At 36.2% G+C, this 19,191-nt stretch overlaps 1 protein-coding gene across 2 annotated transcripts in view; it reads left to right on the forward strand.

Annotated features, from left to right (window-relative positions):
• The window catches only part of LOC121381331 (IQ domain-containing protein H-like), a 48,647-nt gene that overhangs the window by 14,104 nt on the left and 15,352 nt on the right, over positions 1–19,191 (forward strand). The window contains exons 8-17 of one of the 2 annotated variants that reach the window (XM_041510597.1): positions 77–285; positions 3,338–3,352; positions 8,478–8,611; positions 9,980–10,057; positions 11,655–11,763; positions 12,952–13,179; positions 14,206–14,356; positions 15,467–15,642; positions 16,657–16,929; positions 18,467–18,655. In XM_041510597.1, coding sequence (XP_041366531.1) covers positions 77–285; positions 3,338–3,352; positions 8,478–8,611; positions 9,980–10,057; positions 11,655–11,763; positions 12,952–13,179; positions 14,206–14,356; positions 15,467–15,642; positions 16,657–16,929; positions 18,467–18,655 — 1,562 coding nt within the window. The remainder of the gene's footprint in view (positions 1–76; positions 286–3,337; positions 3,353–8,477; positions 8,612–9,979; positions 10,058–11,654; positions 11,764–12,951; positions 13,180–14,205; positions 14,357–15,466; positions 15,643–16,656; positions 16,930–18,466; positions 18,656–19,191) is intronic. The other variant, XM_041510605.1, reaches the window with a different exon arrangement.

Raw genomic sequence — 19,191 nt, forward strand, 5'->3', positions numbered from 1 at the left:
CAGTTTTAATTGTTACTGTTTGTCGATGGCAAGATACCAGCTCCTATAGCCAATTGTAACTGTTACTGTTTTTCAGAGATGATGCCAGGACTAGCTCTAGTCCATCTGGACGTGTCTAACCCAGTGACTGAAAACGAGCCCAAGTCGGCAGTCACATCGTTCCCGTCGGCACCAACGCCTCGACCGACACCACAGCCTGCATCCAGAACGCGGGAATCGTCGGCATCTGGTCGCAACAAAACACCGGCCACCGTACGGACGTTTGAGATGCCATTGCAGCCACTGGTATGCGTAATCCTTTTTGTGTTATTTTATGTGAAAAATAATTAGGAGAAAAACACCAGTGATAATAAAATAGAGTTTTAGGAGACTGTCCTGGATTTGTTGCCATGGTAACATAGTCCTGGCTAATAGAGTAATTTTAACAAATAAAATTACCTATCAAATACATTGTCTTGTATAAATATCAGGGGTTTTTTTTCTTGTTTAGAAAATCAGTGTCTGTATATTCAACATGTGTCTGGTCATTAATTTCGCACACACACAAAAAATAGAAATATTAGGAAATAAATTGAAGTTAGAATTACTACATACATTAGAATGACCAATGAGCTCTGTGGTCTAGTGGATAAGCTGCTGGACAGTCAAGCTTATGACAGTGGTTCAAATCCCGTGAAAGCTGGCTCACACATTTATTCATCTTTCTCATCTATCACCCTCTGCCTATCATTCTCATTATCTTAATATAAAAAACTTTCCAATTTCTCCCAGGATTTCAATCTGTTTCGACCCATTTAATCCGTCTCCTCTTACTCTTGTCTTCTGAGCTGTCCACACCATCACCTACCTGTCTCAGCTTCTTCCATGGGTGCAGTCTCTGTGTGTTTCCCTGCATGCACCTGGCATCCTAGGCCTCTGCTGCTAATAAAGCTGGTCTGACCCACAGCACTAACAACCGCCGGTAGTAGGGGTGTATACATGTAGTAGGTGGTTACAAGTGCCTCTTAACAATGCCAGAAGTAACTACTGAACATTCCCCGAAGTGGTCAGACTAAGCCCACAGGTAAAAGCTGATGGAGAATGGCATGTGAGTGGCACAGATAGCCACAAGAGACAAGCACCTGTCGTGGTTGGAGAGACAAGGACTGGGATATGGATGTGGATAGTGAAAGAAGTTGAAAGATAGGAGGAGTTGCCAGATCGGAAAGAAATGAGATGGAATTCAAAGGAGAGAAACGAAAAGGGGCAGTGGGATAAAAAAAACCATTAGGATGACCAGAATCACAGTGAATTTATAGTCACTGGTTTTCTAAATACAAAAATGTATTTAATATATAAATCTAGTCATTAAAAGGTTAAGAAAATATTAACAATGACAGGAAACAATAGATAGTCTTTTGAATTATTATTTTTTTGGAATGATTTCATATGTAAAAGCTTTGTTTATTCATCATAATTATAATTTTGTTCGCTTAAAGTTACTTACGCTATTTCACAAGTAGGGCCTCCACGAGTCCAACATATTGGGGTACTCCAGGGTCAAACTCGGTCCGGCCCCGAGTACCTGACACTTACACTAGATGATAATGACACTAAAGGAAGGGACAATCAAGGCATTTGACCTGGTATGCATATTCAACGATATATAATGCACATTATTGCTTAATATCAACAAGTATAATCGTATAGTTAATTAATAAAACGGTTAAATGTGACAGCTATTATATATAACGGGCGCAGCCATTTTGTACCATACCAGTGAATACGCCCTCTGGTGAGCTGGTGGTTATGTAATACCTAACGTGTCACGTCAGGAATTAGTCTTCGAACTGAAAAAACTAAACATACCTGATTTTTGCGGATGTGTCGCAATATTCTGTAATAATAGGCATCCCAGTAAGCCAGCAACAATTATATATTACTTTTAATACAAAATAAACCACCACTGTCAAAGTATTGAAATAACTGTATTATGGTTTGTTCTTAAATTAACCCACGTACTGAAATAATAATCGGAGTGTTTTCTTAGTTAATTGGTATTTTCTTTCCGTGGCCTGTACCTGTGGTTCCTGATTGGCAGGTGTATATTTAGATGGTCCACAGACACTGTGTCTAGACACACTAAAAAGACGTGTCTCTTTTATTAAGATCACAGGGTATTGTATGTTAACCGCATGGACATCCCTCTAATCATAATCAATCAGCCATCTTGTTTTATTACTGTAAGTAATCCTGTAAAACCCTTGATTAAGTAGACTTTCCCATCTAAAATCACAAAACTGACCAATTACGTAGTCCCCAAAAAAAGATAATTATCACTTGGGTATCATGAGTGGTCGTTTTTGCTCGAACGTAGCATACCAATAGGCTTAATAATATGTATTTTTTTCTTTGGATTTTTTAAAAAAGAAAAATACTATAACTCCATTTTGTTCTATTGATGCAAATTGAAATATATTTAGTTAAATAGTTTATTATACTATCAAGTCATTTATGTTGTTTTACAAGTCATGTTGATGAAAGCGAAGCACCTTGTCGTAAATTAGAGCGTTTGTTTACACTGTGCATAGAGCAGGTGGACAGAGCTGACGTCACTTCGCCCCAAGCTATACCACCGGACGTCACAAAAACTAAACAAAATGGCTGCCCCCAGTTAGCATGAATAATCATGGTTTTTATTAACTCAAAAATTACGCGTTTTTCATTTGTTAAAGTGTCAGTATATGTTGGTGGTCTGGGTATGGATCTTTCCAGCACATAAATCTCTTGTTTGAGTTTACTCTACCTTAAGGGATAAAGTCAAATAGCATTATGCACCTTAATTCCAGTGCTGAACATGGATGCCCAATCATGCTATTGTATTGCATTCCACACATTCAAATTTTGTTTTCACTCCATGTCTTATAGCCCTATAATGTACATTTGTGTAACTGGCGTTAAGCATATGGCAAAATGCCATAAAAATATAATGTTTACTATATAGTGCTCTTCCTTGCACGGGTACTCGAGTCCTGTGAACGGACTCAAGTCATGCTAGACTTGACCCCTGCCCGATTACCCGAGTACTCATGCATTACTATTCACAAGATAAGTCTCTATTCTGCTGCATATAAAATACATTTTGAGCTATTACAAGAGCCAGGATGTCCAGAAATACACTGGATATGCCAAAACTAAAAATATAAGCAATACATTATAAGTAGTGTGTAATATAACAATAGAAACTTGTACTAACGGTAATAACATAGTTTACACTGCCTAATAACTATAGTTGAAACCATTTTTAATGTATTGTCGAGATACTTTATTCATAAGTTGCTTTTTAATATTTTCTTAGCAGGAATCTGAAGAGGTAAATTAATGTGCTAACCTTTATTGTTAGTTCAAAAGATAAATTAATGCTTTGAACAGCCACATGTGACAAATTGAGGGATGGTAGGTGATGACCTTATTACAAGTTTTTCCGTTCCTTTAAGTCAGTTTTGTGATCAGCAGCTGTAGTATGTGTTGTCTTGTATGTGACAGTTTTTAGTATACACATTTCTATGCACTTTTAATGCAGTGCTCAGTCCTGGAATGGAAAGAACTCAATAGCTGCATAGAAAAGGGAATTCTACAACCAATAAATAAATTTGTTTCATAAACCAATTTTGTTGAACTGTTAAGTTTTGGACACAAGTTATCCTTAAGCTTAAAATTCTGTCTAGGAATAGGAATTTAAATAATTAACAAAAAATAAAAAATTAACTCATAGGGCAAGAGATGTTCTAAAAATCTAGTAACTCAGTCTGTTAGGACTTTTAATTAATGTAAAACTTTTCTCAGCCTGAGTCTTAAAGTCGCAAATCCTAGTTTTAACCCATAAAAATGGACACTTAAGTTTTATTAATCTACGAACATGTAACATATCTGGATATAAATGCCCGAAACCTTAGTGGTATAGGGGCATGTTAAAAAGGTTCTCTCTCTTTCTCTGGCTATAAAGTTACTATAAAGTGAAACAAGTGTCTGTGCCATTGAAATGTGGAAATAACCCTTAAAAAATAGATTAGAGCTTGTGTCCATAACCATTACCTTTCAGAGGTATACCCATTTTAAAAAATATGAAAAATAAGTTTTGTGGTACAATGAAACCCCCCTGAAGCAGACACCCTTGGGACCAAGTAAATTGTCTGGTTTTAAGGGGTGTCCGGTTTAAAGAGATTATCTTTTGTACTGATATTTAAAAGGGGACCATGAAAAACGTCCAGTTTTGAGAGAATTCCGGTTTACAGAGGGTCCAGTTTGGAGAGAATTCCGGTTTACAGAGGGTCCAGTTTGGCGAGGTTTGACTGTATTAGAAAACCAGAATGACCAGAAACACTTCAGATATATGAAAACGGATATCTAAACAATAAAATGTAAATAATGTCCGATTTCATTTATTGAAAACGTCTTTCCTACATGTAATTATTGTTTGTAATTAGTGGTTGACAAAGCATTAATTTAACATTAGTTTTATTATCGTTTAAGTGTTATTGTTGTTATTTGTTAGTCGTTAGTTTTATTACTGAAGCTTTCTGATTGTCCTTATGTTCCTTGTTAATTTTGTTAAAATTTAATCGTTATGTTTATGTTTACCTCCTGTTTACTTCTTGTTTCTTTTATTCAGCTGTTGATTTTTGAAGATGTCCATATTTATTTACTTTAAAAATTGTGAATTATAATTGTAATAAGGAAGTTTACATAGAACAATTTTAAGGTTATTTGTATCATAGATGTCATAATTATTAAAATTGTTGTTACTACTTTTCAGTTTCCTTCATTAGTTCCACTGGTAAACATTGTCATATTTATTGACTGTTTCTCTTTGTCACTTATATCCAATTCAGCTTCAATCATTTTAATAAGTTGGCGATGATTTAAAATCAGTATTTTTTATCTCTATTCAATCATACACATTTCTATTTTGAAATTGAATCTATCTGCTTACTGTTACATATAAATTATATATATTTCAACTTCTTAAATGAATATTTTTTGTTAGTTCTTGGAATGTATAATAGTGCTTTAAACAAATACAAAATATTTCCTAAATATTAAATCTGTCAAAATCACAAATTCATATGTGAAGTATTTTACTTTAATTGACTCTTTGACAAATGTTTTGTTATTATGTGATTGCAAAAAAATACGAGAAAGTGGATAAAATGCAAATCATTATTATTTAAAAGTAATTCATCGCAAACTTATCAATTGATTTTTTTTTTCAATTATAAAATATTCTCCCATCACCCTGCTATTACTGTGCAACAGTTCCTGTTTACATTTTCAATAGATGTTACTCAGTTCTGTTATATATTTTATCATACATTATGCATAGTGGGGGGAAAAGGTCAGTTTTGTGTCCTTCAGTATGCGTCAATTTACTAAGATAGTCACTGGCTTTAATATCTTAAATCAAGCTTTATGAATATTTTTGGCTCAGCAATGTTTTATTCCAGCAAAATTATCTTTGTTAACAGCCCTCAAAACTGGCAGCACCATCAATTTTGGTAAATTACTTTATAAAGTACTGTGAAATTCACCATAAACAAACCTGTTCTTATACATCTACATGTATATTATACATTGCAGAGTCTTATATTGCTGTCTGTCCATCTGTTGGTCTGATATAGGGGTAAATTTAATATTATATGTGAACATTCTTGCATTCACATCAGTGTTATAATCACATGGCACTTTTTTTTGTAAATGTCTACTTGCAATAAAGACATACACATGTTAATTATTTTTGGTTTGAAATTATCCTACATTTGAAAGGTGTTACCATGTTTTAAAACAAAATTGCAGCTATCTGCATGACATTTAGTTATATTTTCCTAATTCTTGAGTTTGCTAAATCACATAATAATAGTTTATACCACTATACTGTGATCACGATTATGTTTTGTAGCAGTTTTATTTCAGTCTAGATATTTAATAACTACATGTATGTGTTAATAAATAAATGTCATTAACATTATACACAATAACTCTAAAAATAAAAAATAGTGCTAAATATTGTTTGGCTGAAAGATAAATGTTTTTACATAAACTCACAGGAACATGTTAAATTATTGAACTAGTAAGGTTCATAGCATTTCAGTCATACAGAAAAATATTTGTAATCATGGCCAGTGGAATCAAGAATTTATTGGTCCAGACAAATTATCGAGATTCCAAAAACTTTGTGAGTGGTGGGAACCTCTTCTGTAAGGCTTGGGATTCTGTTAATAAATCTTGTAAATCTATATTGTAAATTGCCACTCTGCCTGTCATTCTTACTTTCAGCTTTAGTTATATTCATATGCATTATATTTTTCAAACTTGGTTGAACTACCAGTATTCATGGGACATCAACATTCAAGGTGCACTACTGAACAAATTATTTCCTAATATGATTATTCAGATTTTAGTACAATACCCACAGTTAACTTTAAGCTATCATTCGTCAAATATGAATTAAGCTTGAATTTGGTCATTTATATGGTGTATTTCATTATTTAACTGCCATAGCCAAAGACCAAATGTTGTAGCTGTTTTCACACACCTGCCTATGATGGGTCGTATTATGGTATGGCATTGTACGTTTGTCTGTACATATGTCCGTCTGTTAACTTTTTCTTGTCCGGACCATATCTTGCAAACAGATGCATACAGGACCATCAAACCTCACATTTAGAAACAACTTGGGATGGCAGTGTGTCACATAATATTACTAGATCACTGTGACCTACATGTAGTTTTCATGGTCTACTGCACATAACATTAAATCCTTGTCCTGACCATATCTTGCATACGGATGAGGACCATCAAACCTCACATGTAGGAACAACTTGGATGGTGGTATGTCACATACAATTACTAGGTCATAATTAGAATTGAATCATACCCGTAACATATTCATAATTAATATAGATATGGTTTTCCATCAAACTCGTGACGGGCATATCATGTACCTCACCGGTACTCTTGTTTTATTAAAATTAACAATTGGCTAATCTAGCAATGGACAGCATGAGCCCTGCATTATATCTGTGATGTAATAGTATACATCTATCATTAAATGGACAGACCCTAGTTTTTAAACACTAAGGCATAATGTTTACCTAGACTCTAGTTTCAACCCGTAAAAATGGATACTAAGTTGGTTAATTTACAAACCTGTAGAAAAGTTGGATACAACGGAGTGAAACAAGAGTCTGTGACATTGAAATACCCTTAAAACTAAACTAAAACGAGACTCCGTTACAGTTACTTCTCAGATGCACGTGCATTTTTAAAAATATGAAAAATGCATTTTGTGGTATTAGAAACACCAGGATAGCCAGAAACACTTCGGCTGTATGGAAATGGATAATCTAAACAATAAAATATAAGTAATGTTTGAGTTCAGTGATCATAAACGGCTCTTATAGTGAGAAAATATACCTTAGTGTTTAAAAACTAGGGTATGTCCCTTTAATTATTCATTCATTATTTTATTTCTCACTGGCTACTGTCATGGCATGTCTGTCATATTGTCCTTATCAATAGATGTGATCTCTGAGCATGTCCCATGCACACAGCATTTTTCTATGTCCTATGCAAGTTCCAGCTTCCTGTCAACATGTGCTTTGACTGCATGTCTTTTTACTAGTTCAAAATCTTCAGCAAAACTTCCTCTTTTTAAATGTTGTAACATTTTGTTATATGTATATTTATATGTACCGGTATATTGTACTTGTTATTTTTAATAAATGTATGCTTTTATATCATTTTGTCTGTAGAAGTGTTATATTACATTATTATACTATTACTAATTAAAATGCTTACATATCACATTTTTCTAATTCCAATACTATTTTAACGGAGCTTGAACAGATTTTAAGTTTTAATATTTTAAGTAAGTTTTGAATCAGTTGTAAGAAAATTTAGGATTTTGTTTTGTTTTATAAAATTTAGATGTTTCAGTCAGATATTTCTTTCAATGGATGTTATATGATTCTGTTTTGTATTTACATTTATGAAGTTGTTGGGGAAGGGCATATGTTTTGTTTTGTTGTAGGGGGTGTTTTGGGTTGTTTTGTTTTTTAATTGGATCATAATCTAATTCTCATAGGGTATATCCTAGTCTAACTATTCCTATTAAGTTTTATTTGTCTCATTTTAAAATATATTTACATACGTTTGTATTATGTTAAATGGTTGAGGAGTGTAAGTAAGCTATCCTCTTAAGATAGGTGACTTTATACTACAAGGGGCTACTAAATCAGCTTTAATTCCTTTTAAAATGTATTTTTCTCATCATATTCATTAGAGAAAAAAACAATTACCTGGGTATTTTTTTAATTATTGCTAAAATAACTGTGGAAGTCAAAGATTCAAAGGAGAGAAAGAAAAGGGGACAGTGGAATAAAATAAAAATTAATTAACATAATTTAAAAAAAACTTTTTTGTATTATTGTTCATTACAGCCCCCTCCAACCACCCCAGCTAGTGGTGACTTGAAGACGCTGAGTCATCGATTTGCCATACAGAACGGACATGTCAAGGAGACCCAGCCTGAGTTCCTGGCCTTCAAACAGCACTACTGTCTCACCTGGGGCAGGTGGGTACACCTGGGATCTCGGCAGGGACAGGTGGGGGTACACCTACAAACACAGGATCTCGGGCTCTCTCTCTCTCGTGTCTGACAGGGACCTGGTGGGAGGGTGCTGGGGTGCCATACTCACACAAACCTACAAACACACATACACACTCTCTCTCTCTCTCCCTCCCTCTCCCTCCTCTCCTCTCCTCTCCCTCCCTCTCTCTCTCTCTCTCTCCTCTCTCTCTCTCTCTCTCTCTCTCTCTCCTCTCTCTCTCCTCCTCCACTATTTCTCTCTCTCCCTCTCTTCTCTCTCTCTCTCTCTCTCTCTCTCTCTCTCTTCCTCTCTCTTCTCTCATCTCTTCCTCCACCTCCCTCAACTCTCTCTCTCCTCTCCTCTCTCTCTCTCTCTCTCTCTCTCTCTCTCTCTCTCTCTCTCTCTCTCTCTCCTCTCTCTCTCTCTCTCTCTCTCTCTCTCTCTCTCTCTCTCTCTCTCTCTCTTTCTCTCTCTCTCAGGTGTATTGGTATCTGGCTCACTATATCTCCAAATACAGAGTCCTTATGGCATAGTAATTTTTCAATCCAAGAATTGTGTACTGTATGGGATGAAGAGAAGGCATGTTTGGAATGCAGTAATTCAATTGCTGTTTTTCAACTAATATGTTTTATAAGATTTTATATTGCAGTTTATTTCTTCATTGTAGTCATTAAGTGATTTGCTGTATTTCACCAATTCCTTTTTCTGGCTACAAAATCAGAGTAGTTAAATCGTCAATATTATTCCAGATTTTAGAGCTATGTACAAACTGTTCCTGTTGATGAAAAGCTCACTGGAAAACCCTATATTTCAAGAGTCAGAAATGTTTTGTCCATTGTCAGTTTCTTTCAGCAAAATGACATTAACTGTTAAAAAGGGTTAGGCCATGTTCCACGTGCACAATGTGTGACACAGGCGCAGTGGCATAGCATGGGTGGGGCCACTGCGGCGGTTGCCCTGGGCGCAACATTCTGGACAGGTGGAAGGGACTCGGAGAGTGCTAACGGTCCATTGGTTAGGGGGTGCAATATTTGCCTTGCCTCAGGTGCTGGCAACCCACGCTACGCCACTGCACAGGCGCAGAAGAATAAACATGGATTCATCAAGAAATCAATTTGATGGTTATCAATAGTTTGTTTTCATATGAATGGTGGTGTTTTTTCTAATACCAGTAGCATGCATGCTGCATCAAAAACAATGCACATAGAAAAAGGCTGTTTGTGTTGTTGATGTAATTATCCCAACACCTACGTGTAATTTCAAAGTGGCTAGATAAAAAAATAATCAAATAGCTTAATTTTAGGTAAAGTGATGCAGTATATGATTTTTAAATTTTATTTTATTTTTTCCAGTATTGTAACAACACTGAAACATTTGGAGAGGATGTTGACAAGATTCTCTGTGCCAATTGCCTTTGTGAATGGAGATAAGTAAGTACAAAGTTGTTTTACTCATCTTATCGTATGGCGTTTGTGGCTAAAAGTTAGTTTCTAGATGTAGGTTTAAAATAGTAATTTCTTTACATCTAGTTGTTTAAGATATATTGTCTGTAATCAACTACTCCTCTGTGCAGCACACGCCAACCTATAATTTTCACATCTTATAAAAGGTACTAAGAGAATTCTACTTTCATCAGAATTTTCTGGCTCATGGCAAACATTATTTTCTCCCATTCCTAGCCATGCAAGACAGCCCCATTCCATGACGTCAGCCCATGCAGAATAAATCTGTCTTGCAAGGGCTATGACGTCACTGAATTTAACATGGGGAGTATTACGGCATTGGTAATATTTCCACCACCTTGGGTGTACGTTTTCTATCCCTTTTGACCGCATATGATGGAGTCTAATATTCCTTTCACTTTAATTTATGTTTCACATAATCATAACTACAGAAAATGCAGGTACATGTAGTAGTCTGTTTGCCAATTATGTACCAAATATTCTAACAGATGAGTTAAAAAATATATAATTAAATTTCCTGTTAAATTCATTACAACATAACGTCATCCCATCAGTCCAGACATAGTAACATGAGTTTGTTCAGTTCTAGATGAACATAAAAATTACATCATCAGGGCTTATATATGACATCATTTTATATGGGCAAGCTGTCTTATTGAGCGTTATTGTTTATGGACCAAAAGTAATGCAAAATAAAGTATGAAGTTTTAGTGTTATTATTAGCAAGTATCATTCAAATTTAATTATAGGTATTGTCTGTCATTTCTTTTACGTTCATCGGGGTATGAACAAAAGGAAATCATCCCCAAACTTATGTGAGAACGGCTTCACTGATTCACACAGTTTGCGGATGATTTTGTTTTTGTTCATACCCCGATGAATTTAAAAGAAATAACGGACAATCCTTAAATAATTACCAGATGTCATGCATTTAACCACATACATGTAGTCCAATATCTGTGATAAAAAGAAAACCCACAATGTAACTGGTATTTTGATTGCACAGGATTTTTACCCTCGAAATTTGCAACAAATATCAGCAGCCACAATAAGCTGCTCCAAGTGGATTATAATTTAAATAACAGCATTTTTATCCTTACTGAAGGCGGGACGTAGTCCAGTGGTAAAGCATTCGCTTGATTCACGGTCCGTCTGGGATCGATCCATGTCAGTGGACCCATTGGGCTATTTCATGCTCCAGCCAGTGCACCACGACTGGTATATTAAAGGCTGTGGTATGTGTTATCCTGTCTGTGGGATGGTGCATATAAAAGATCTCTTGCTGCTAATCGAAAAGAGTAGCCTATGAAGTTGTGACAGCGGGTTTCCTTTCTCAATATCTGTGTGGTCCTTAACCATATGTCCAGTGCCATATAACCGAAAATAAAATGTGTTGAGTGTGTCGTTAAATAAAACATTTCCTATCCTATCCTTTTATCATTACTGAGTATTTACTTTGTTATTTTTGGTACCAAATTACCATTGCATGATGACCCAAATTTCAAGGGACGGATTTTAAATCTTTGTGCTCTATATTGCCGTTGAATTTGATCTATTTGTTCAGGTTAGCAGATCTGTCGATGGAGTTTGAACTGGAGCGGCCACCCAGCATAGAACATCTTCTGTGTGTGATTGTGAACCGTGACGATGTTGAGGCCATGGTTACAAAACCAGTGAGTAACAATACTTGGAGAACCATCTTTGAGGGTTTTTTTTTTGTTTTTTGTTCTTTAATTTTTTTAATTTTTTTTTTGTTGTTGTTAAATTAAAAAATTATTTTACAAACTTTTCGCTATCACATGATTTATTCTATTCTGATTGCATGGGCAACATCACTAAAAAAAATAATATTGTCCCGAAAATGATGTCATTACAACAAATGGAACATATCATTACATAAAAAGGTCATTGAAAGGATGCTATAAACTGATTTATCCTGCAACCACCATTTCTATTGACAAAATAGGATGACGGATAAAGCAAAGTCGTATCTTGCTAGTAGCAGGATATGACTTTTGACGTCACTCGAGTGACGTCACACGCACAGCTACATTACAAAATCGTTCATGTGACTTAACAGTGACTGAAATAACAGAAATAATAGCTTTTTGCCTTAATTTTTATGGTCTGCAGGATAAAAAATAATAACTAGTTAATGACATCAGATATCTACTTGATCCTGTTCAGGTCAAATGAGAAATTCTGCTCGGCAGAGCCTCGCAGAATTTCCCATTCTTACCTTCACAGGATAAAGCAGATATCCGACATCAATAACTAGTTATTTTCTATTTATGTGTATTTTTAATTAAATATATTAAGTAGTTGTCTTGTTTGTAATTATAGTGAAACCTCTCAAGACCAGACCCTCTGTTAACCAAAATTCCCACAAAACCAGACACTTTACAAGTGGCTTTTTCAAAACCAGTACAGAACTTAACCTCTCTAAACCGGATCCCTCTGAAAACCAGACAGTTGTCTTGGTCCTAAGGATGTCCGGTTTAGAGGGGTTTCACTGTATAAGAATTGTTTGTAATTTGGGGGAAATTTATTGATGTATAACATTCACAAATTTAGTATAAACTTGCTTAACTGTGCTACATGATTTTCTAAAATTTTGTTTTCTCTTTCAGGGACAAATTTACAAAAGGCCATGTCCTAAGCATAATTAATAATTTTACGATAACAGAAGTTAGTTACATGCACATGTTTTATTTTATCCACATTTAAGACTAACACAACTGAAAACTAAAGAGCTATGATTATTTTTAATAAGTTTGACATCTAATCTTTTATTCGAAATGGGACATTTGTACAATATTTACATATATGAACATAATAGGTTTGGTTTTTTTTACTTTTAGGGTCGTAAATTTCTTGGTATGAATGGTCAAGATCTGGCCGCCACAACAATTCAGTCGACTTGGCGAATGTACTGCGACCGAATCGCATATCTCGAGTACCGGAAACACAAGTGGGCGGCTGGAGTCATCGCAATATCGTGGATCATGCACATTAAGATGGTCAAAGTTCGACACCAGCTGGTACGAAGTCGGGCGGACCAGTTGGAAAACTTCAAATTCAGAGCAAAGGTATAATATATTTTTCATAAAAATTTCTTACCTGTCTGTCACAGTCCGACCGATCCAGCATCAGACTGCAGACATTTGAGATCTCATATGATGTCATTGTGTTTATGAGTTTATGAGACAAAACTTTATGAGAGTACAAAAAATAGGTTACATAAAACTAGACTTGTGTAAGTAATTGGTGAATGAAACATTTGTTTTATGATTAAATATTCACTCTGTTGTTATCAAATTAAAGGTCAATGTGTTTTGATTAAATATTCAAAATTGATGTGTTGTGGTTACAACAAAGATCGCTATTTTATAAATAAAAAGGTCATTTCCAAAACGTGATGTATCCCTTTATATTATTTTGAAAGAAAAAAATAATTCTGCAACATGATTTAGTATATACAGTGAAATCTGTCTAAAACGGATTACACTGGGGACATAATATTTATCTGATTTAGACAGGATCTGGCTCCATATTCATAAACGTACTTAAGTCAATGTATGATACCTAAATACATATAAAGTACAAAGATAAGTATCATACATTGACTTAAGTATGTTTATGAATATGGAGCCTGGTGTATAGAGAATCACATTTTAGAATTTATAAAATTTAAGACTACATGTATGTCACTTGGCCGGTTTTCACAGCATTGCAGTTTGTTCAGGGTCTGGTTTGGATAGGTTTCACTGTATCATATGAAGCACAGTTTTAACATCCTGATCAGTGGGCATAGACAACATTTTGATGGAAACTTTACTGTCATATTGTTGATTGGTACCAAAATCAGAATACTTTCATGGCTAATTTAAAAATCGTGAAATTGGTGTGGATTGCGTTTTTGGAAAATAACTCTTCAAATACTTTTAGGACTATTTATACATGAGGATTTAATCTTCAGTTTTAAGTCATTGTTTTCAAACTTAAGACATATATTGTGGACAGTGAAACCTGGGAAATAATGTTACCTTTGCGACCAATGTGGTTGTTTTTTCCTGTGTACACATAGAATTAAGCACTGGATTTTGTAATTTTAGAAATTTGCTGCGTCCTGGGACAGAATCAAGACATCTAAGCGAGTTGTTATTCACATCCCATCGCTGGGTCTGGCACAGAAGATCCGAGACAGTATTAATGATTTCGGCATCCAACAAAACACGCAGATGGCTCGACTGTGTGATATCAGAGGTTTGTACACCAGGATAGATTTTATTTTTCAATCAATTGGACAGGGTTGTCAGGTCTGGGAGATGGGGGGGGGGGGGGGGGGGGGGGGGGTGCAGGTTCAACACCATATTTAGAACAACAAAATAAGCTGATTTCATTGAAATAAACCTAGGTTGCATCTTATAAGAGTTTCTCAATTCAAAAATGTTGTTGAAGAACACCACCTCTATTGTACCATAATTATCTTGTGACATTCTTAGCCAACAGTAATCATTATTTATGGGGGCAAGACGAAGCCCAGTGGTAAAGCACTCACTTGATGCACCATCGGTTTGGGATTGATCCCCGTCAGTGGGCCCGTTGGGTTATTTCTTGTTCCAGCCAGTGCACCATGACTGGTATATCAAAGGCCGTCGTATGTGCTATCCTGTCTTTGGGATGGCTCATATAAAAGATCCCTTGCTATTAATGGAAAAATGTAGCGTGTTTCTTCTCTAAGACTATATATAAAAATTACCAAATGTCTGACATCCAATAGCCAATGATGAATAAATCAATGTGCTCTAGTGGTGTTGTTAAACAAAACAGACTTTAACTTTTAATTTTCATTATTTATGTGTTCCTTCCCCCTTGTATCTGCTGTAGTTGTGATGACCTTTACATTTGTCATTTATTACTGTCCTTTTTATTTTCAAGCCATTTACAGTATAGGTTCAGGGTTTGAGTTACCATTGCACCAATGGCAAGTTGCTCTTCTTACTTGCTGTTGTGGCTCTTGAAAATCAAACCTTACTGACGGGATAGATAAAGGATTTGGTGCATAACTGGTTTGCCAATGTGCCCTTTCTATAAGGTGAAATCATTTTTGTCTGAGAAAACTTGATAGAAAGTAAGTTGTCTTCATGGCTCTCTTTTGCCTTGGTGTCCCTTCAACATGTATTGATGTCCTAATTTTTTTTATTAAACCAAAAGCAACACTTGTCATCCCCCCCAACTTTTTTAAATTTTAATTTGACCGTTGGAGGTTCTCAATTTTTATTCCAGATTTGTGTGATCATTGCTATTTTTAAAAATCTTTTCATGTCACATACATGTAACTAGTTGACATGGTTTCCATTATTCCCTGCACAGATCCGAACGTGGATGTGATATTTGTCTCCCCTGTTCCCCTGAGCGATGAGACTCTTCAGTACTACTCGAAACTCCTCGGACTGAAGGCGGCCGTCGAGAGTGGTAAGGTTGATGATCAGTGCAACATGGAGGACAGATTTAAGATCATCGTCCCGGAAGCCATCAAGAGTTTTCCAGTAAGTTGTCTGATTGTCGTTAGACCAACTTTAAATGGTGTGGGATTTAGCTCAGTCACTTGACTGCTCTACTGAGGTGCTTGTGTCGCAGGATAGAACCATCTCAGTGGATCCATTCAACTGATTGGGGTTTTTTCCCCATTCTAACCAGTGCACCACAACTGGTCAAAGGCCGTGGTATGTACTTTCCTGTCTGTGAGAAAGTGCATATAAAAGATCCCTTACTGCATTAGGAAGAATATAGCAGGTTTCTTCTGATAACTATGAGTCAGAATTGCCAAATGTTTCACATCCGATAGCTGATGATTAATTAATTAATTAATGTGTTTCAATTGTGTTGTTAAAACAAAACAAACTGTAACTTTGCTGTACTCTAGGTAACATTTTGTTTTCAAAATATCGATTAGTATCTGCATAGTATTTAACACTTTGTGAGAATTATCTAGTTCTATTAGAAATATATTTAATTTTGTGGATAGACCTAGCTAACTCTTGGTCAGCAACTTTACAGTTATATAGCAATATCTGAAACTTGCAAAGCAGTATTATTTTTTAACATTTTATTTGCATAACTCACATTGGTTATACATTTCATTTCTCCTGAGCCTGTATTATGTTAGTATAATCCCTAGCTAGTTTTAGCATGGTGCGGCCCCATGCCTCGGTAGTGTATTGCCATCTTGCCTTTATCAGCACCACACAGCCCATAATGAGATTAAATAAGCCTTTTATAATACTAGTAATTAAATCGAAAAAAGCCTTTATAAAACAATCAAAAAGTGTATTTAATTATATATTATTAATTAATAAAATATCCCTGTTATGTACTTTGCCATTCATTTATTATTAAAGCAAGCATATTACTTACATTTACTTTTATTTCAATTAATATTTTGTCTTTAATTAAATAAAAAAAATATGGGTCCTGAAAAGGTTGAAAATGCCCGAAAAGTGTTTAGTCTACCATGCCTTGCCAAATTTTTTACGGAAAACACTATAATATGTATTTTACAGACCCACCGCATGTGCCTTGCGACTCTGCTAAAGTACAGCCCGCAGACGATGAGGAGGATCAAGCTGATGATCCGGGGTCGTGATGCCTACATCGTCACCACGGTGCCACACAAGGATGACCTCGCAGTCGCTGACTATCTAGAGGTTCCAATCCTAGCACCGGAGCCCGAGATAGCTCGTCTGTACTCCACCAAGTCGGGCTGTAAACGAGTCTTTGCCAGTGCGGGAGTCGGCATGCCTCCAGGAGAGTACGACATTTACAGTCTGGGACAGGTAAGGGGGTGGTGAGGGGGAGGTCAATGTAAAAAAAAATTTTTTTTGTCTCTGAGCCCAAGATAGCTTGTCTGTACTCCACTAAGTCCAGGTGTTAATGAGTCTTTGCCAGCGTGGGGGTCAGCCCCCAGGAGAGTACAACATTTACAGTCTTGGACATGTAATGGTGTGGGTTGGGGGGGTGGGATGTGGGTACAATATATTTATTTTTGCCTCTGTGCCCGAGATAGCTCGTCTGTACTCCACTAAATCAGGCTGTAAACAAGTTTTTGCCAGTGCAGGAGTCGGTATGCCCCCAGGAGAGTACAACGTTTACAGTCTAGGACAGGTAAGGGGGTGTGGCGGAGAGGAGGTAAACTAATATATTTATTCTTGCCCTGAGCCCCAAATAGCACATATGTACTCCATAAAGTCATAGTGTAAATGTGTATTTGATAGCGCAGGGGTTGGCATGCCTCCTCCCTCCCTGGAGAATATTGCATTTAGAGTTTAGGATGGATGGGGTGAGCAAGTCATAGTGTAGACAATTCCAGACCTCATTATTGTAATATGAAAAGTGGTTTTTGAAAAATTTATTGGTTATTTATTGTGGATGGATCTGAGTTTGGAATGAGTGTGCTATAAAGGCATTTTAAACATGTACACGGTAACACCAAAATTAGGTCACAACTTTTGTGCAGAACTAGGGTATTTAAAGATGCTTAATGTTATATTATATCTAAAACTAACAGCATGACCCCCAACCCCTGCAATTAAGAAGATGTCGATGGCAAAAAAAAACATGCCGTGGAGAAAAAACCCTGAATAGTCCAAGGCAAAAAATTTGTGTGGAGAATTGAAAACTCCTTGCCGGGTAACTGTGGGTAATTGCAGGGGTTGGTCCCCTCATTTTCTGTGATTTATTTTAAGGATAAAAGGTTGAAAAAGATAAAGATTGAAAAGATAAATTTGCAGTGTTTATATGTTGAATGAAAGGTTGCATGTTGCAGTTTTAGCCATATATGCTAATGTTGTCTTCTTTGATTTGGTGGGCTGAGACATTGCCCAGTGGTAAAGCGCTCGCTTGATGTGTGGTCGGTTTGGGATCGATCCCCGTCAGTGGGCCCATTGGGCTATTTCTCGCTACAGCCAGTGGTATGTGCTATCCTGTCTGGGATGGTGTATATAAAAGATCCCTTGCTGCTAATAGAAAAGAGTAGCCCATGTAGTGGCGACAGCAGGTTTCCTCCCTCAATATCTTTGTGGTCCTTAACCATATGTCTGATGCCACATAACCTTAAATAAAATGTGTTGAGTGTGTTGTTAAATAAAGCATTTCCTTCCTTCCTTCTTTGATTTGGTGGTGTGGCAGGAGTGGAGTGCTCACCTGGGTGGCTTGGGTCATAGCAACCTCAACCTCATTGGTGGACCCATTGGGTTTTTCCCCATCTCAACCAATAGTTGATGATTATTTGATCAGTCTGCTCTAGTGGTGTCTGTAGAAAAAAACCCACTTGAATTGGCGGTAAACAGAACTAACCTGTGTTTGTATGAACAGCTTCACGAGTGTCTTGCCCAGCTGGTGACTGAAAACCTGGGAGTGCAGCGATGGTTGTTCAAACTGGACGAGGAGTTCGACGGGCGTGGGATTGCGTACTGCAATATCACCGACCACCTCAAGTGCTACAAGTGGGCACTCAAAGAGTCGCAGAGATACGGAGAGAAGTGGAGCAAAAAATGGGCGCAAGTAAAGGATTATCTTTATTTTGTGTTGAACCTCTAATACAGTAATCCAACCGATCTCTGAAATGACGTCTCTACACATGTGATATCAAACATCTCACACAGTGTTTTTCTCTTATGGGTGTTTAGAAAAGAATATTAGCACTGTGAGAACAGTATTTCAGATCTATCTGCCATTAATTTGGAGGATTAAAATATATATGCCCTTTTGTAGTACATTTTAAAATGTCTAGATTCAATTTATCTTATATTTCAAATACTGAGATAGCATACTGCACATGCAACAGTGGTGGACTATCAGTGGCTTCATCATTGGCCTTCTTTTTGCATTTACAATAGTTTGACACCCAATAGCCAATGTATTTTTTGTTCTGCGGTGTCCTTAAACATTCATTTGTTCATCGTTGGCCTGCCATCACTTTTATCATACTGTCCATGTTGAGCCTATGTACTAATTAATTTTATTTTATTTATACTTATTTTCATGCTTATATCCAATTAAGGTTCAAGCACACTGTCCTGGGCATACACATCAGCTAT

This window comes from Gigantopelta aegis, chromosome 2 (assembly GCF_016097555.1).
Source record: "Gigantopelta aegis isolate Gae_Host chromosome 2, Gae_host_genome, whole genome shotgun sequence".
In the NCBI taxonomy this organism is placed as follows: domain Eukaryota; kingdom Metazoa; phylum Mollusca; class Gastropoda; order Neomphalida; family Peltospiridae; genus Gigantopelta; species Gigantopelta aegis.